Below are 16,372 nucleotides of genomic sequence, written 5' to 3'. Positions count from 1 at the left end.
TACTAGGTTATAAAGAGAGACTTTTATAATACCAAAGTCGTCGCAGTCATATATTCTCCCATGCAAAAGTGAAACTCTAAAAATATAATATTGCAGCCCAAATGGAATCTGAACCCTCCCTTCAACGTACCAAACTCACAAAACATTCTCAATTTCCATCAACTTCAATGCAAGACTCGAGTTCGACATTCGCTAACCTTCCATCAGAACTCATCACTGAAATCTTCTTAAGGCTTCCGGTGAAATCGCTCTTGCAATACAGGTCGGTTTCAAAATATTGGCTTGATTTAATATCTAGCCCTAGATTTATCAAGTCTCATCTCAGTTTATCGACTAGTAACAAGGAAAACACTCACCATAAGTGGCTTATGGTGATGTTTAATAAGAACATGTACACTCGTATTTGTTCTCTTAGATCTTTATTTAATGATTCTGTTACAAAAACATCTTACTTGAATATTCCCATGAAGGAACCTTATGAATCTTATCATATTTTGAGTTCTGTGAATGGATTGATTTGTCTAACTTGTCGTGCTGGTGAGAAAGGAGACTTAATTCTATGGAATCCATCGATTAGAAAGTGCAGGAAATTGCCTAGTTTTGAATCTGAACTAATAAATGTTAACTGTTATTATCGTTGTGGTTTTATATATGATGAGCTTCATGATGATTATAAGGTAGTAGTCATTCTCTTTGAACATAACAGATCAAATCGAATTGAGATCAAAATATATAGTCTAAGGAGTAATTCTTGGAGAAGTGTTGATCATAGTTGTCCTCCAAGTGGTTATTTTTTAAATGATTGTGGCAAGTTTGTGAACGGGAAACTTCATTGGACTACTCTTACTTCTGGTCTTGGATATAATACCAAGGAAATCAGTCAGAACATCGTTTCTTTTGATTTGACTGATGAGAAATGGGGAAAGGCAGAGAAGCCCACCTTCGGGGAAGGAGATATTGATTCACGGCTAGAAGTGTTGGGTAGTAATCTTTCTGTCTTTTGTTATAACAAGCGACGGTATGTATCTGTTTGGGTTATGAAAGAGTACGGGGTTAAAGAATCTTGGAAAAAGATGTTTACCATCAATTATTTTGATATGCCATATGTGCATGAACAATCCTATTTCATGTCAAATAAAGGTGAAGTTTTGGTTGGGTTTTCACGAAGTTTCAAGATATACAATCCAAAAGATAACTCATTCAGTCCAAAAACTATTAACTATGATCGAGAAGCTGCAGAAATCTACATTGAAAGCCTAGTTTCTCCTTTTCCATCAGAGGACCAGACTAGTGATGCAACAAAAATAGAGGCGAAGAAAAGCTCAGATCAAGACATTCAAGTAACAAATAACTAGTAAGAGTTTCACTATGTCCATTTTCCTCAAAGTGATTTAATTATATTTGTTATTTCAACTACATAAACTCCAGTGTTTTAATATAGTGGTAAGAGTTCGGCTTGTGATGTGTTGATGGTTAGGCACAGGTCATATATATGTTTAAACCCGCCTGCTGACAAATCTTTGGTATTATACACTGAGTTTCAAACAATGTGCAATTGGCCCTCAAATTAATCGTTTCACACTAATAGTAGATGGATTTTAGGATTTACATCTTCTACTTCAATTACAATGTTTTCAAGCTGAATTACTTGCTCTCTTACTTGGATTGACTATAGCTTTTCCGCATAATTTGTAGCCTCCTAGAAGTTAATATTGATGCACAACTCTTTAATTTTGGATGATTATTGCAGGTGCTTCCTCCGGAGCTGAGTATTCCAAAGGTGATCCATATCTACCGAGAACAGAATAAACTAGCTGACAGCTTACTACCACTGAAGGAAGCTCCTCTCTAAGGCTTTTTTTGGGGATAGTCCTGCATCCATGAAAGATATTTTGAGCGTTGACAGATATCGAGTTATGTTTGCTAGGAGGGTTAATGCTCTGACATTCAGCCCATATTCGCAGAAATGGAAGCACAGCCACGCAGCATAATATGTTGGATGTGGATTAGTACGATTAGGCGATTACTGCTCATATATATATTCTGTTCTATATTTCGAATGTGAAATGTTAAAATATTTAGGTGCAATGGATGATGTGTTTCACCGAGGGACAGATGAAAAACATTGTTTAATGCCATTTTAATTGTCACTCTATAATCATAATGCTATCTTTTGTGATATTCTGAAAATTTGACGTAAGTGATGGCTTGTGTGCTTCCACCATGGGACCAAGTTGGTGACTGAGAACTACTAAGAACAATACACGATATTTATGTGGAAACATCCTTGCTTAAGAGAGTAAATTGTAATCCTTAACTATCAACTACTGTACTGAACAGTGAAACGGAAAAAGAAAAAAAAAGAGTAGCTGATATATGTATTATCCCTATTTTATATAATTCTTTTCCCAAAAAATGGTCATTTTTTTTGGTAATAGATTTAAAAAATTTCATTAAGTATAACTTGATCATTTATTTTCCTTTTAAATTCGCCAAAAATGAGCGTGCATTTAAGTTGTTGCTTGAACTTCACACTCAAAAGAATCTCATAAATTTCATATTCCAAAATATCAGTAAAAAAAATCTAGTGTTGGATTAAGATGATTCACGATTATTGAATTTTGTAATTGTTTAAATATTAAGATCACAGATAAAAAATATCTCACTAGAATTACATTTAGAATCTTCGAGTAAGAGAATAAAAAGATTAGAAATTGAGAACTTATTGTATACAAATAGTTATAATCACAATTAATAATTGGGCGCAGTAAATTAAATTTATCGTGAACATTAAAAATAAAGAAGCCTATTTCTCACTTATTATCTATTTCGTCACCCAATCGAACAACATTTTTCTCATTAGCGCTTAAATCTTGATCATTAGCGCCTCCATATCTTGTTCATTAGCACCTCCATCATGTCATTACCACCTACACCTTGTTCATTAACTTCCCAATCTTGATCAACATTTTGTTCATTTGCGCCTCCAACTTGTTCCTTGTAATGTTGAAGCAACGTTACATCATTCCAGTAAATCGGCATATATCCTTGCAACACTATACTCATTTGTATCAACACCTTACAAGTCATACAAGTCTCAATTTACAAATTCGTAAATTAGTACCTTACAATTTCATAAAAAATTAATCGTCCTACTTTATATTGTTTGTTCTGTCTGAGGGCTGTAATATGGAGAAATCACAGACTCTGTATTTAAAAAAAACAGAACAAAAATTGTCTTGTTCATAAAAGAATCAAATATTATTTTCTTACAATTTTCATCCCGAGCAGCACTCCACATAAGCATCGACTAGGATACGGTCACATACAACTTGATGATATATTTTGTCATGTGGTGCATGAGTTTAGATCAACAGGCGAAAAAAGCTTAGATCAAGACAATCAAGTAAAAAACAGTAACTAGTAAGAGTTTCACTATGTCCATTTTCCATTTAATTATATTTGTTATTTCAACTACAGAAATTGCAAATGTAAACGACATTTTTAAACCATATTACTTTTGGATTTTGTTAGTCGTTTTCCCTTATATGTACTGAATTCATAAGCTATTGTTATATGCATATTGTTTCAGAAACACCAGTGTTTTAATCAAGTGGTAAGAGTTCGGCTTGTGATATGTTGAGGGTTAGGCGCAAGTCATATGCTTGAACCCGCCTGTTGACAAATCCTTGGTATTATACACCGAGTTTCAAACAATGTGCAATTGGCCCTCGGATTAATCGTTTCACACTAACAGAAAAAATAAAAAAATCATGAATCTATAACCTTGAAAACAGAGACGGCTGCCCAACAACAGGGGTTTGTTTATACAGAGGCGCAGATGTAACATTGCAGAGTACCGGAGTGATTTGAACTCAATACTTTTGATGTCGAGACTGAATTTATGTGTAAGAATCTTTTACCGGAGTGAAAGTTTTGTTTGTTAGGAGGATTATTACTCTGACATTCTGCCCTACTTAATTCTATGACAGCACGAATGGGTTACTCGTTATACATATTTGGCAGCATAATATGTTGGACGTGGATTTGTACGATTACTGCTCATATATATTCTGTTCATGTTAAAATCTTTAGGTGCAACGGTTGTGTTTCACCGAGGGAAAGATGAAAGCCACCAATGTTTAACGCATTTCAAGTGTCACTCTATAATCGTCATGCTATCTATTGTGCTATTCTGAAAATTTAACGTAAGTGATTGTAGCCAAGTGATGGCTTGTGTGAATCCACCACGAATCAATGGACCAAGTCCTTGACTGAGAACTACTAAGAACAAAGGATATAGGACTACACGACAGTAAGTAAAGAACATCACACGATATTTACGTGGAAACCTCCTTGACGACCTACCTACAGTAATCTTAGGATTAAACTCTGTTGCAATAACTCTTTTTGATATACTCTGTACTGAACAGTGAAATAAAGAAATAAGAGTAGCTGATACACTTTATACGAAGAAGAAATTCACTTAGAGGCTCAAAATGCGACATCCAAAATAATCATACTAATTATTTTGAAATCAAACTTATAAAATCAATCCAATCTGAACGTACATGGATTTTAATTCCTTGAATCCAAAAATCAAAAAAATTCAAATCGACCTTTTCATATCCAATCCGAAAACGTCTACCTCTAAATATTAGTTTCCACTCAATCTTTTTTCTTTTACATAGTTACCGTCTAATTTAACAAATGAAGTTAAGTAATTATTTGATGAAGACTAAAATTATGAATTTTTGACAAATTTTAAAGATCAAACTACTATTCCGATCCATAAAGACTTCGAAATTTGATGGGTCAATGGGCTTATTCGGGCCTAATTAAGTACTAGGTTTTCTAATATAAAGTGAGAAAATATTATAATATCATAGTACACAGTCATTCTCTCCCATGGAAGACATGGAATCTGAACACTTCACTAGTCTTACACCAGGACTCATCATTGAAATCTTGTCAAGGCTTCCGGTGAAATCCCTCTTGCAATACAGGTCGGTTTCAAAATACTGGCTTGATTTAATTTCTACCCCTAAATTTATCAAATCCCATCTTAATTTATCGACTAGTAACAAAGAAAACACTCACCATAGGCTTATGATGAGGCTTAGTATGCCTCTGTACAATCAATGTTCATTTAGATCTTTACTTTACGATTCTGTTACAGAAACAACTGACTTGAATATTCCCATGATCAAAAACCCTTATGAAAATTTTCATATTTTGGGTTCGGTGAATGGATTGATTTTGGGTTCGGTGAATAGATGGTATAGTTTTGACGGTGAGCAAAAAGACTTGTTTCTATGGAATCCATCGATTAGAAAGTACAGGAAATTGCCTAGTCCTAGTTTTGAAACTAGACGTTCATATGCTTCCGATTATAGTTATTGTTTTATATATGATGAGTTTCATGATGATTATAAGGTAGTAGTCATTCTCTTTGATTTCAAACATGTCAGTTCGATTCGACTTGAGGTCAAAATATATAGTCTAACGAGTAATTCTTGGAGACGTGTTGATAATAGTTGTCCTCCAACTGGGTTATATTTTAATGTTTCTGGCAAGTTTGTGAACGGGAAACTTTATTGGGCTACTAATCCTGCTGGTCATGAATATAAGACCATGAATGACGGTTGGAACATCGTTTCTTTTGATTTGGCTGATGAGAAATGGGGAAAGGCAGAGAAGCCCACCTTCGAGGAAGGAGATATTGATTCACGGCTAGAAGTGTTGGGTAGTAATCTTTCTGTCTTTTGTTATAACAAGAGAAGGTATGTATCTGTTTGGGTTATGAATGAGTACGGGGTTAAAGAATCTTGGAAAAAGATGTTTACCATCAATTATTTTGATAAGCCCTATGTGCATGAACAACCCTATTTCATGTCAAATAAAGGTGAAGTTTTGGTTGGATTTTCACGAAGTTTCAAGATATACAATCCAAAAGATAACTCGTTCAGTCCAAAAATTATTAACTATGATCGAGAAGCTGCGGAAATCTACATTGAAAGCCTAGTTTCTCCTTTTCCATCGGAGGACCAGACTAGTGATGCAACAACGAAGAAAAGCTCAGATCAAGACAATCAAGTAACAAATAACTAGTAAGAGTTTCACTATGTCTATTTTCCTCAAAGTGATTTAATTATATTTGTTATTTCAACTACAGAAACTCCAGTGTTTTAATATAGCGGTAAGAGTTCGTCTTGTGATGTGTTGACGGTTAGGCACAGGTCATATATATGTTTAAACCCGCCTGCTGACAAATCTTTGGTACTATTATACACTGAGTTTCAAACAATGTGCAATTGGCCCTCGAATTAATCGTTTCACACTAATAGTAGATGGATTTTAGGATTTACATCTTCTACTTCAATTACAATGTTTTTCAAGCTGAATTACTTGCTCTCTTACTTGGATTGACTATAGCTTTTCTGCATAATTTGTAGCCCTTGGAAGTTAATATTGATGCACAACTCTTTAATTTTGGATGATTATTGCAGGTGCTTCCTCAGGAGGCTGAGTATTCCAAAGGCGATCCATATCTACCGAGAACAGAATAAACTAGCTGACAGCTTACTACCACTGAAGGAAGCTCCTCTCTAAGGCTTTTTTTGGGGATAGTCCTGCATCCATGAAAGATATTTTGAGCGTTGACAGATATCGAGTTATGTTTGCTAGGAGGGTTAATGCTCTGACATTCAGCCCATATTCGCAGAAATGGAAGCACAGCCACGCAGCATAATATGTTGGATGTGGATTAGTACGATTAGGCGATTACTGCTCATATATATATTCTGTTCTATATTTCGAATGTGAAATGTTAAAATATTTAGGTGCAATGGATGTGTTTCACCGAGGGAAAGATGAAAAACATTGTTTAATGCCATTTTAATTGTCACTCTATAATCATAATGCTATCTTTTGTGATATTTTGAAAATTTGACGTAAGTGATGGCTTGTGTGCATCCACCATGGGACCAAGTTGGTGACTGAGAACTACTAAGAACAATACACGATATTTATGTGGAAACATCCTTGCTTAAGAGAGTAAATTGTAATCCTTAACTATCAACTACTGTACTGAACAGTGAAACGGAAAAAGAAAAAAAAAGAGTAGCTGATACACTTTGTATGAAGAAGAAATTCACTTAGAGGCTCAAAATGCGAAATCCAAAATAATCATACTGATTAATCTGAAATTGAACTTTAATAAAATCAATCCAATCCGAACGAATCCAAAATTTAAACAGAAGTTCTCAAATCTAATCTGAATATGAACAATGTGTATATTTAAGGGACCATTTTCATAATTTTATCTAGAGCTGTCAATATCCACACGAACTTTGAAATTTGATGGGCCAGCGGGTTTATTTGGGCCAAATTAAGTACTAGGTTTTCTAATATAAAATTTAAGACTTTTATAATACCACAGTTGCAGTCATATTCTTCTCATGAAAAAGTGGAACTTCTAAAAAAAAATTCACATTCCACGCACCAAACTCACAAATTATTCTCAATTTTCATCAACTTCAATGCAAGACTCGAATTCGACATTCGCTAACCTTCCATCAAAACTCATCACTGAAATCTTCTCAAGGCTTCCTGTGAAATCTCTCTTGCAATACAAGTTGGTTTCAAAATACTGGTTTGATTTAATATGTAGTCCTAAATTTATCAAATCTCATTTCAGTTTATCGAATACTAACAAGGAAAACACCCATCATAGGCTTATGGTGAGAATTTTTGGGCCCCGGAACAATATCTTATGGATTGTTCTTTTAGATCTTTACTCTATGATTTTGTTATAGAGACATCTGACTTGAATATTCCCATTAAAGAACCTTATGAATTTTATCATATTTTGGGTTCGGTGAATGGATTGATTTTTTTGACTTATCTTGTCGACGACATTAAAAGAGACTTGTTTCTATGGAATTCATCGATTAGAAAGTACATGAAATTGCCTAGTTATGAAACTGGAGTAATAGATGTTATCCATTATCAGTATGGTTTTATATATGACGAGTTTCATGATGATTATAAGGTACTAGTAATTCTCTTTAATGTCGGTTTAATTCTAGTTGAGGTCAAAATATTTAGTCTAATGAGTAATTCTTGGACAAGTGTTGATAATAGTTGTCCTCCAAGTGGGTTATCTTCTAATATTTGTGGTAAGTTTGTGAACGGGAAATTTCATTGGGCTACTACTCCTTTTGGTTTTGAATATAACCCCATGAAACGCGATCGGAACATCATTTCTTTTGATTTGGCTGATGAGAAATGGGGAAAGGTAGAGAATCCCTCCTACGGGGAAGGAGATATGGTTCCACGGCTACAAATGTTGGGTAGTAATCTTTCTATCTTTTGTTATAACAAGGAAAAGTATGTATCTATTTGGGTTATGAAAGAATACGGGGTTAAAGAATCTTGGACAAAGATGTTTATCATCAATTGTGTTGATAATCCATATGTGTGTAATCTACCCTATTTCATGTCAAATAAAGGTGAAATTTTGGTTGCGTTTGCACGAAGATTCAAGATATACAATTCAAAGGATGTCTCGTTCAGTCCAAAAGTTATTAACTTTGATCATATCCTAGAGAATGTGAAAATCTATGTTGAGAATGTGGAAATCTATGTTGAAAGCCTAGTTTCTCCTTTTCCATCAGAGGAGGGCCGGACTAGTGATGCAACAAAAATACAGGCGAAAAAAGCTCAGATCAAGACGATGAAATAACAAATAGTAACTAGTAAGAGTTTAACTATGTCCATTTTCCTCGAGGTGATTTACTTATATTTGTTATTTCAACTACAAACATTGCATATGTAAACGACTTTTTTAGATCATAGTACTTTGGATTTTGTTAGTCATTTTCCCTTATATGTACTGGATTCATAAGCCATTGTTATATGCAAAATGTTTAGAAAATCGTGAATCTAACCTCATTAGCTCATATGAGAAATAGGTTTCTGTAACCTTGAAAACAGAGATGGCTGCCCAACAGCAGGGGTTTTGTTTAAACAGAGGGGCAGATGTAACATTGCAGAGTACCGGGATGATTTGAACTCAATACTTTTGATGTCGAGCGTGAATTTGTGTAAAAATCTTCTGTGTAATATTAGCAGAAATGTTTGCACAGGCACAAATGGGTGGGCAGCATAATATGTTGGACGTGGATCAGTACGTGCACTGCTCATTTATATTATGTTTTACATTTCGAATATTAGATGTTAAAATCTTTAGGTGCAACGGTTTTGTTTCACTGAGGGAGAGATGAAACCCATTGTTTAATGCATTTCAAGTGTTGATCTATTTGTCATGATATCAACTATCGATTGTGATATTCTGAAAAAAGTGATGATAGCGAAGAAATGGAAACACGAAAAGGCAGCTAATCTTGGATGACATCTCAAGATTAGCCTCGTGAAAATCTTAGCAACGTTAATAGTTTAACACTCAGCCATTGATTGATATTTGTGGTTTTACTGTTGATTTGTGGAAGCAAGGGAAGGAGGCCAAAGGGGTGTGAGCGCGCTATGTTGCGTGTCCTCATACTCTGATATGCAACCTTGGACAATTTTTAAGTCCGAGCAACATAGAGCATGTGTTTGGGAAATTCTTGTGAGTTGTATCTGTTTGAGCAAGAAAGGGTCATGGGTTTCTATGTAAAACAAAATTAAAACTTAGTAAAACTTGAGCGAGTTGAGTTATGATTCCCGTTTAGTTCATTTCAGCTTAGTCCATTTTGGCCTAAGTAACTCTTTGAGCGGGCCACTGAGTCTGCTCATTTTGACCTGCCTAATTTAAGCTCAACCCGTTCAATTTGACAGCCCTATTCACATGTGATGTGATTCTGGGAAGTGATATGTTGCTTCTTCAGTATCAAAATGCCTCATTGTATGATACTGATCTCTCCACCTAATTCAAATAGCAAAAACACAGACCATCCTATAGCCAGCCGCTTCTTTCCTAAACAATCTCTAATAAAATCTACAAAAAATTGATACTAGAATAGTTTTGGCATAAAATTAAAATTATATTATCCTGATATTGCTGACATAGAATAAGTGGAATCTCATGCAAGCAAGGAATCAAACATAGGTACTTTGAATTACAAAGCAAATCAATTACTCACGAATGTATATTTTTCGAGTTTCTCTCAATTTCAATCTTTGAATCTGATTATTTAGTTCACACATTGTATATGAAATGCCCGTGTTATCACCGAGGTTGTGGCTACCCGTTGTTGACTGTTTTAGCTATACTATCTAAAAGTAATCGTGAAAACAATTTATTGAAACTCAACATGTTGGGCCCGTGCTCGAGCACGGGCCATCAGCCATCTAATATATTTATATCTAGTATATCTATAAAAGAGAACCTTAGGCCCGTCTATGTGGCGCTACCACAAATCAAAATTCCCTTTTAATTTATTTATTTACAAAAGTATCCTTCCCTTTTCATGAAAAGTTGTGACTTTTATGAAAAGTTGCGACTTTATGAAGAGTTGCGATTTTTATGAAGGGTTGTGACCTTTCCAAAGGGTTGCAACTTTTCCAAATAGTTGTAACCTTTCCGATAAGGCATAATAAACAATTGTTCACACTACCCTTTGTTGTCTAAATAGAGGGATTTCCTCTCATTTTAAAACAATGAAAATTCCGAACCTCTTCTTCTTCTTCACAATTAAATATTTGTGTACTCTGCTCCTGTTGAGTGGCTCACTGACACTATTGCTTATGTTACAAATCCTGATATGTATTTTTACAAGTCATTAATTTATGCTTATGTTATTAAGGATAAATGATAAGATGTAATAATTTTCATTATCTTTTACATTATTAATGACTGACTGATAGGTTTTAAGTATTATTTTATAAATTTCATGATATTAAATTCCCGCGCGAAGCACGGATAATTTTACTAGTATATTACTATATAAGAAGAGTGAATAAAATTCACTCTTCTTTCGACACGTGGCACCATGGCCCACCTACTTTTATTTATCTACTAATTTTTTTTTATATAAGTAGTAGATTTAAATATATTTAAAAATAATATAAGTAATACTATACTTAGTATGCTTAAAAATAGTAAAAACTACATAAAAAGTACTACATACTATATTACAATAATTAACAATTATTTGACACTTTCAATTCTATCAATGCCATATAAATTAGGATTAAAAAGGTAACATATATATTCAAAAATAATATAAGTAATACTATACATTACAATAATTAATAGCTTAAATATTTAAAAGTTATATAAAAAATATAATTGACTCTCTAAATTCTATTGGTACCACATAAAATGGATTATATGATAAACGTATATTGTTTGAAATTGACGAAAAAGAAACTATAAATTACAATAATTAACAAAAAAAATTGTCGGCTCCAAAAAATGTATCAATTAAGAACATATATTATTTGAAATTGACGAAAAAGAAACTATAAATTACAATAATTAACAAAAAAAATTGTCGGCTCCAAAAAATGTATCAATTAAGAACATATATTATTTGAAATTGACGAAAAAGAAACTATAAATTACAATAATTAACAAAAAAAATTGTCGGCTCCAAAAAATGTATCAATTAAGAACATATATTATTTGAAATTGACGAAAAAGAAACTATAAATTACAATAATTAACAAAAAAAAATCGCTCGACTCGAACAAATCTATCAATTAATGCCACATAAATTGGGACATGGGAATCACATATATTCTTTAAAAATTAAGTTCAAAATGTACTATAAAATACAATAATTAACAACTTAATATAGTAAAGAGACATATAAAAAATAGTTAATATTTGAAATTTTGCTTGTGCCACATAAATTAGAACAAAGAGAGTAATAAATATTATTTTCAAAATTCTGTAAAAAAAGGTACTACAAATCACAATAGCTAACAATTTAAAATATTTTTAGAATCATATAAAAATTTCAATAACTTCTCAAATTTCATAATATATGACATAAGAAGAGGGAATAACCAATATATTTATAAAAATAAATGACATATAAAATGAAATGGAGAGAGTATTAGTTTTTGAAAATGGAAAAGGACAAAACACATATAAAAAACAAGTTGGTTTAACTCTCAAACATAAAAAGTAACATATGTTATTAAAAACTTTAATAAAAAGTACTATAATTTACAATAAATAATAACTTAAAATATGTACAAGACAACAAAAAGAAGACTAATTTTTGTACTGCTTCTGTCATATAAATTAGGATTGGGATGATTTTAAAATTTTAATTTTGGTTATACATTATAAAATAGCCCAAAAATTGAATGATATAATTTTTAAAAAAATACCCGAATGAATCGTCCTATCGATAACCCTAATGTTACTTCTACTCTGTTTATTTTTACTTAAATTTAGAAAGATATGCTTCATTTCTACCCTCAATCTTATCGCTACATTTATTTGCTATTTAAAATTGAAATTAAAAAGACAAATGACAAATAAGTTTCTATATTAGCTCACTTATGAGCAAAATATATTATAACAATCTTTACTATTTTTATAACAATACATAAACTATACTCCCTCCGTCCCATATTAGATGGGCACTTCCAACTTTACACGGTGATTAAGAAATCATTAATACATTGGAAGACTTCACCATTTTGCCCTTTCTTTATATCAATGCACATTGAAATGAGTTACAAAAAATACACATACAATATAGGAATGGTCATATTAATTGTAGGGGTAAAATGGAAAAGAATTAATTAATTCTATCCTAATTTAATAAGTGCTCAAATAATATGAAAAAAAATAAATTTAGTAAGATTCTCATCTAATATGGGACGGAAAGAATAACAATAAAACTTTATTAATGTTGGGCCCGGGCAGCGCCCGGGCTTTCGTTACTAGTATATATATAAGATCAGAAATAACTATTTTAAAAACAGAAAAGAAAAAGTCAAAAATACCCTTACTTTGACAAAAATGTTCTCATTAGTAGTTTATCCTCGGGAGTCTAAACATTCCACAGTACAATTTGGGGGAAATTCACTGGACAATACTGAGAATCTTCCATAATTGCAGAGCAAAACAATCGTTTCATTTCTCAAATTTTTGCTACCAAAAATGGAATCTGAAGAAGATGAAAGCACCCATCAAAACTCAAAACGGAGCAAACCCATTAATCAGTCTCAATTTCCATCAACTTCGATGCAAGATTCAACCTTTACAACCCCCAATTTGCCCGAAGAACTCATCACTGAAATCCTCAAAAGGGTTCCAGTGAAATCCCTTTTGCAGTTCAGGTGTGTTTCGAAGTCTTGGCTTGGTATAATCTCTAGCTCAGATTTTGTTAAAACCCATCTTAGTTTATCTGCTAATGACAAGGAATACAAACACCATAGGCTTATGTTAAGTTTTGTTCAACCTGAATACAATCTTAAGGACTGTTCTCTTGGTTCTTTGTTATATGGGTCTGTTACTGAGGCGTTTGATTTGGATTACCCTATGAAAAATCCAGTTAAATCTGTTTGGATTGTGGGTTCTGTTAATGGGTTGATTTGTGTTGCTATTGAGGAAAATGATTTGTTTATATGGAACCCGTCGATTAGGAAGTTCAAGAGATTGCCGGATTCTAGGCCGACATTGAGGTGTGGTTACTATTTTATGTATGGTTTTGGATATGACGAGGTTCATGATGATTATAAGGTAGTGGGTATTTTCTGTATTTTTGGTGCTGGTGGTTCGTATGATGTTGAGGTGAAGATATATGGTTTAAAGAGTGATTCTTGGAGAAACGTTGATGATTTTCAGGGTGGGGTGTTGTTGAATGATTCGGGTAAGTTTGTGAAGGGGAAGCTTCATTGGGCTACTACTGCTCGTCTTGGTGAGTATAATGGCTGGGATATCATTTCTATTGATTTGAAGGATGAGAAATGGGGAAAGATAGAGCAGCCCTGCTATGAAAAAGGGAATTTTGATTTTGTGTTGGGAGTATTGGAAGATAATCTTTCTGTGCTTTGTAATTATAACAAAACTCGGGCAGACGTATGGGTCATGAAGGATTACGGGGTTAAAGATTCTTGGGAAAAAATGTATACCATCAGTTGTCCTAATGACCCTGGGAAGTATATGTTCTCTCCACCCCTTTGCATGTCAAAAAAAGGTGAAATTTTGCTCGTGTTTGGGTCAATTTTCATGATATACAATCCCAGTGATGATTCAATCAGATATCCGGAGGTGACCAACTTTGATGCCTGTCTTGAGGCGGAAATCTACACTGAAAGCCTAATATCTCCCATTTTACAAAATGAGCCAATTCCACAACAACAATGAAGGCTGCAAAAGCTCAGATGAATGACAATCCCGACTTATGACATGTAAGAGCTCTGCTTAATACATTTTTCAACTTGTTTTGTTCTATTTGTTTCTTTTGTCAACTATAGAATAAGATATTGCATATGCAACATCATTACAATTGTGATTCATAGATATCTTGTTTGTTCTTTCTCCTTTTTGCATAATTCCATGAAACAGCTTGTCGCAACAACAATTATTTGGTTATAGTTTTTAGTGTTTACCACTTAATAGGACTTTGTTTTTCTCTTCTTGAGAAGTTCTGTAAGGTTTTTTTTACATCTAGTCAAGACAAACTAAGCATAAAGACCATCAGGGACACAGAAATCATGGCAGGGGAATCTGTGTAAACCTTGACAGGGGTATATTTTTTTTGATCCAGGGCCTACTTTACTAGTCTTTAGGTGAAACTTAATATGGATAAAAGAAAGTACGGGAATTATGGAATAGGAGTTAAAGTAGGATATACTATCCAGTTTTGGTGTTCCTCCCTGCTCCTCATAGCTTACTGCTAATTTTCTATTGTCTTCTCGTTCTGTTACATATTTGCTCAATCAAGGGCTGAATCTTCTTTCGGTTGATTTGAACAAAAGTGAGTTGGAAGGAGAAAGCAGTTGAGGAAACATATTTAGCTGTTATGATCAGTCACTAGCGTAGATTGGAGATACCAATGAACAGGAGAATGTTGAGAAATAAATTGGGATTTAAAGCTTTGTTTAAGATGGTTCTGTCTTCTAAGTTACTAATGTACAAAAACTTTTCATCTTCATTGTTTTGGATAAGAAGTTTCCCTGCTATAAAGAACTCTTTTATCTTTGTTTCTAAATAGAGCGGCTGATGTATATGCAACTGGACCTTTTTCAGAATTCTTTGGTTCTATGGTTACGTATCACCAAGTGAGACATGAATAGCCTTTTTCGATGCATCATTTCAAGGGAAACTCTTATTTCGTTACGGTATCAACTATTAGTTGTGACTTTGAAATCTGACCAAAGTTAATGTAGCCAAGCATGTGGAAACAAGGAAACATTTCTAATCCTTGTAGTAAAACAGTTTCAAGAATTTGAAACATGGATTTAGTTATTGTTGTGGTTCTATTTCTTGATTTGCATCCTCTGTTAGACTCTAAAAAGAGGGAAGAAGGGAGAAATGAGACGTAGCCAAGGTAACTTAATTGTACATTTTAGTGGAAATAATACGAAGGAAAAAGGTTAAAACGCACAAATGTTTGCATGTGGAAATTCTTGCGAGTAAGATTTGGAGGAGCTAGACCAGGGCTATACCTTTTGTGAAGTGCTCCAGGTCTGAATCAAATCACCCATTTTTGGGAAGGTCAATGTGTTGCATCCACAGCATGAGTATATATTGTGACACTTTCTTAGTTTTTATTTTCTTTTGGTATTTATAGACTATGTGTACCATTTGTGCACCACTTTCATGCGGTCTAGACTTGAAATTACTTAACTACCTTATATTTGTTCATCTTCACTATTTAGAACGTGAACCAAAGCACCTTTGACATTTCTCAAATTTTGGGAAATGGAGCTAGTCTTTTTTGCTCAAATAAGGCCAGCAACTCGTGTTTAGTACATGTTATATGTAAAATGTGCCAGAGCTAGCTCTTCATGTGTTGCTTTCTAGATCTACCCTGTTTTTTTCTTTTGTCATATGAGATGTCAATGAGGTTTTTGGTTAATTTTTCTGTATTTTGAACTTTCAGGAAGTGAAAAAGCTATGTATGGAACAACCAAACAACTAATTCACCACCTGTAACTGCGTGGAGCGCAATGAAGAAACGCGGGCTTTCCCTGTTTTTACAGTTCATTTGTGATGTACTAATGTTATTAAGCGAGACTTACCTACATTTACTGATTGTATCTCACATTGTTGGTAGTTTTAAGCTTCTCCTTCCGTTGAACGTCTGTTGTATGTATATTGATCTGTATTAGAAGATGATATGTAATGTTCATCTTCCTAAGATTCGTATTTTACTCCAATTTTTAGTTATCTTGCAAT

The 16,372-nt window shown here is 33.5% G+C and overlaps 3 protein-coding genes across 3 annotated transcripts; all 3 read left to right on the top strand.

Annotated features, from left to right (window-relative positions):
* The first annotated feature begins 101 nt into the window (after positions 1-101).
* On the top strand, positions 102-1,852 carry LOC102593626 (F-box/kelch-repeat protein At3g23880-like). Its single transcript, XM_006360313.1, has 2 exons — positions 102-1,340; positions 1,751-1,852. The coding sequence occupies exons 1-2, from the start codon at positions 102-104 to the stop codon at positions 1,850-1,852; spliced, it is 1,341 nt and encodes a 446-aa protein (XP_006360375.1).
* Positions 1,853-4,917: 3,065 nt separating this feature from the next.
* On the top strand, positions 4,918-6,839 carry LOC107063203 (F-box/kelch-repeat protein At3g23880-like). Its single transcript, XM_015314777.1, has 2 exons — positions 4,918-6,110; positions 6,510-6,839. Coding segments are annotated over exons 1-2 (1,194 nt in total). The 3' UTR covers positions 6,511-6,839.
* A 6,165-nt stretch (positions 6,840-13,004) lies between these two features.
* On the top strand, positions 13,005-16,369 carry LOC102585877 (F-box/kelch-repeat protein At3g23880-like). Its single transcript, XM_006360291.2, has 2 exons — positions 13,005-14,379; positions 16,077-16,369. The coding sequence occupies exon 1, from the start codon at positions 13,127-13,129 to the stop codon at positions 14,333-14,335; it is 1,209 nt and encodes a 402-aa protein (XP_006360353.1). The 5' UTR covers positions 13,005-13,126; the 3' UTR covers positions 14,336-14,379; positions 16,077-16,369.
* The last annotated feature ends 3 nt before the right edge of the window (positions 16,370-16,372 follow it).

This window comes from Solanum tuberosum, unplaced genomic scaffold (genome assembly GCF_000226075.1).
Source record: "Solanum tuberosum cultivar DM 1-3 516 R44 unplaced genomic scaffold, SolTub_3.0 scf00319, whole genome shotgun sequence".
In the NCBI taxonomy this organism is placed as follows: domain Eukaryota; kingdom Viridiplantae; phylum Streptophyta; class Magnoliopsida; order Solanales; family Solanaceae; genus Solanum; species Solanum tuberosum.
The sequence above is the reverse complement of the archived record's forward strand: the minus strand, read 5'-3'. Positions and strand labels throughout refer to the sequence as shown.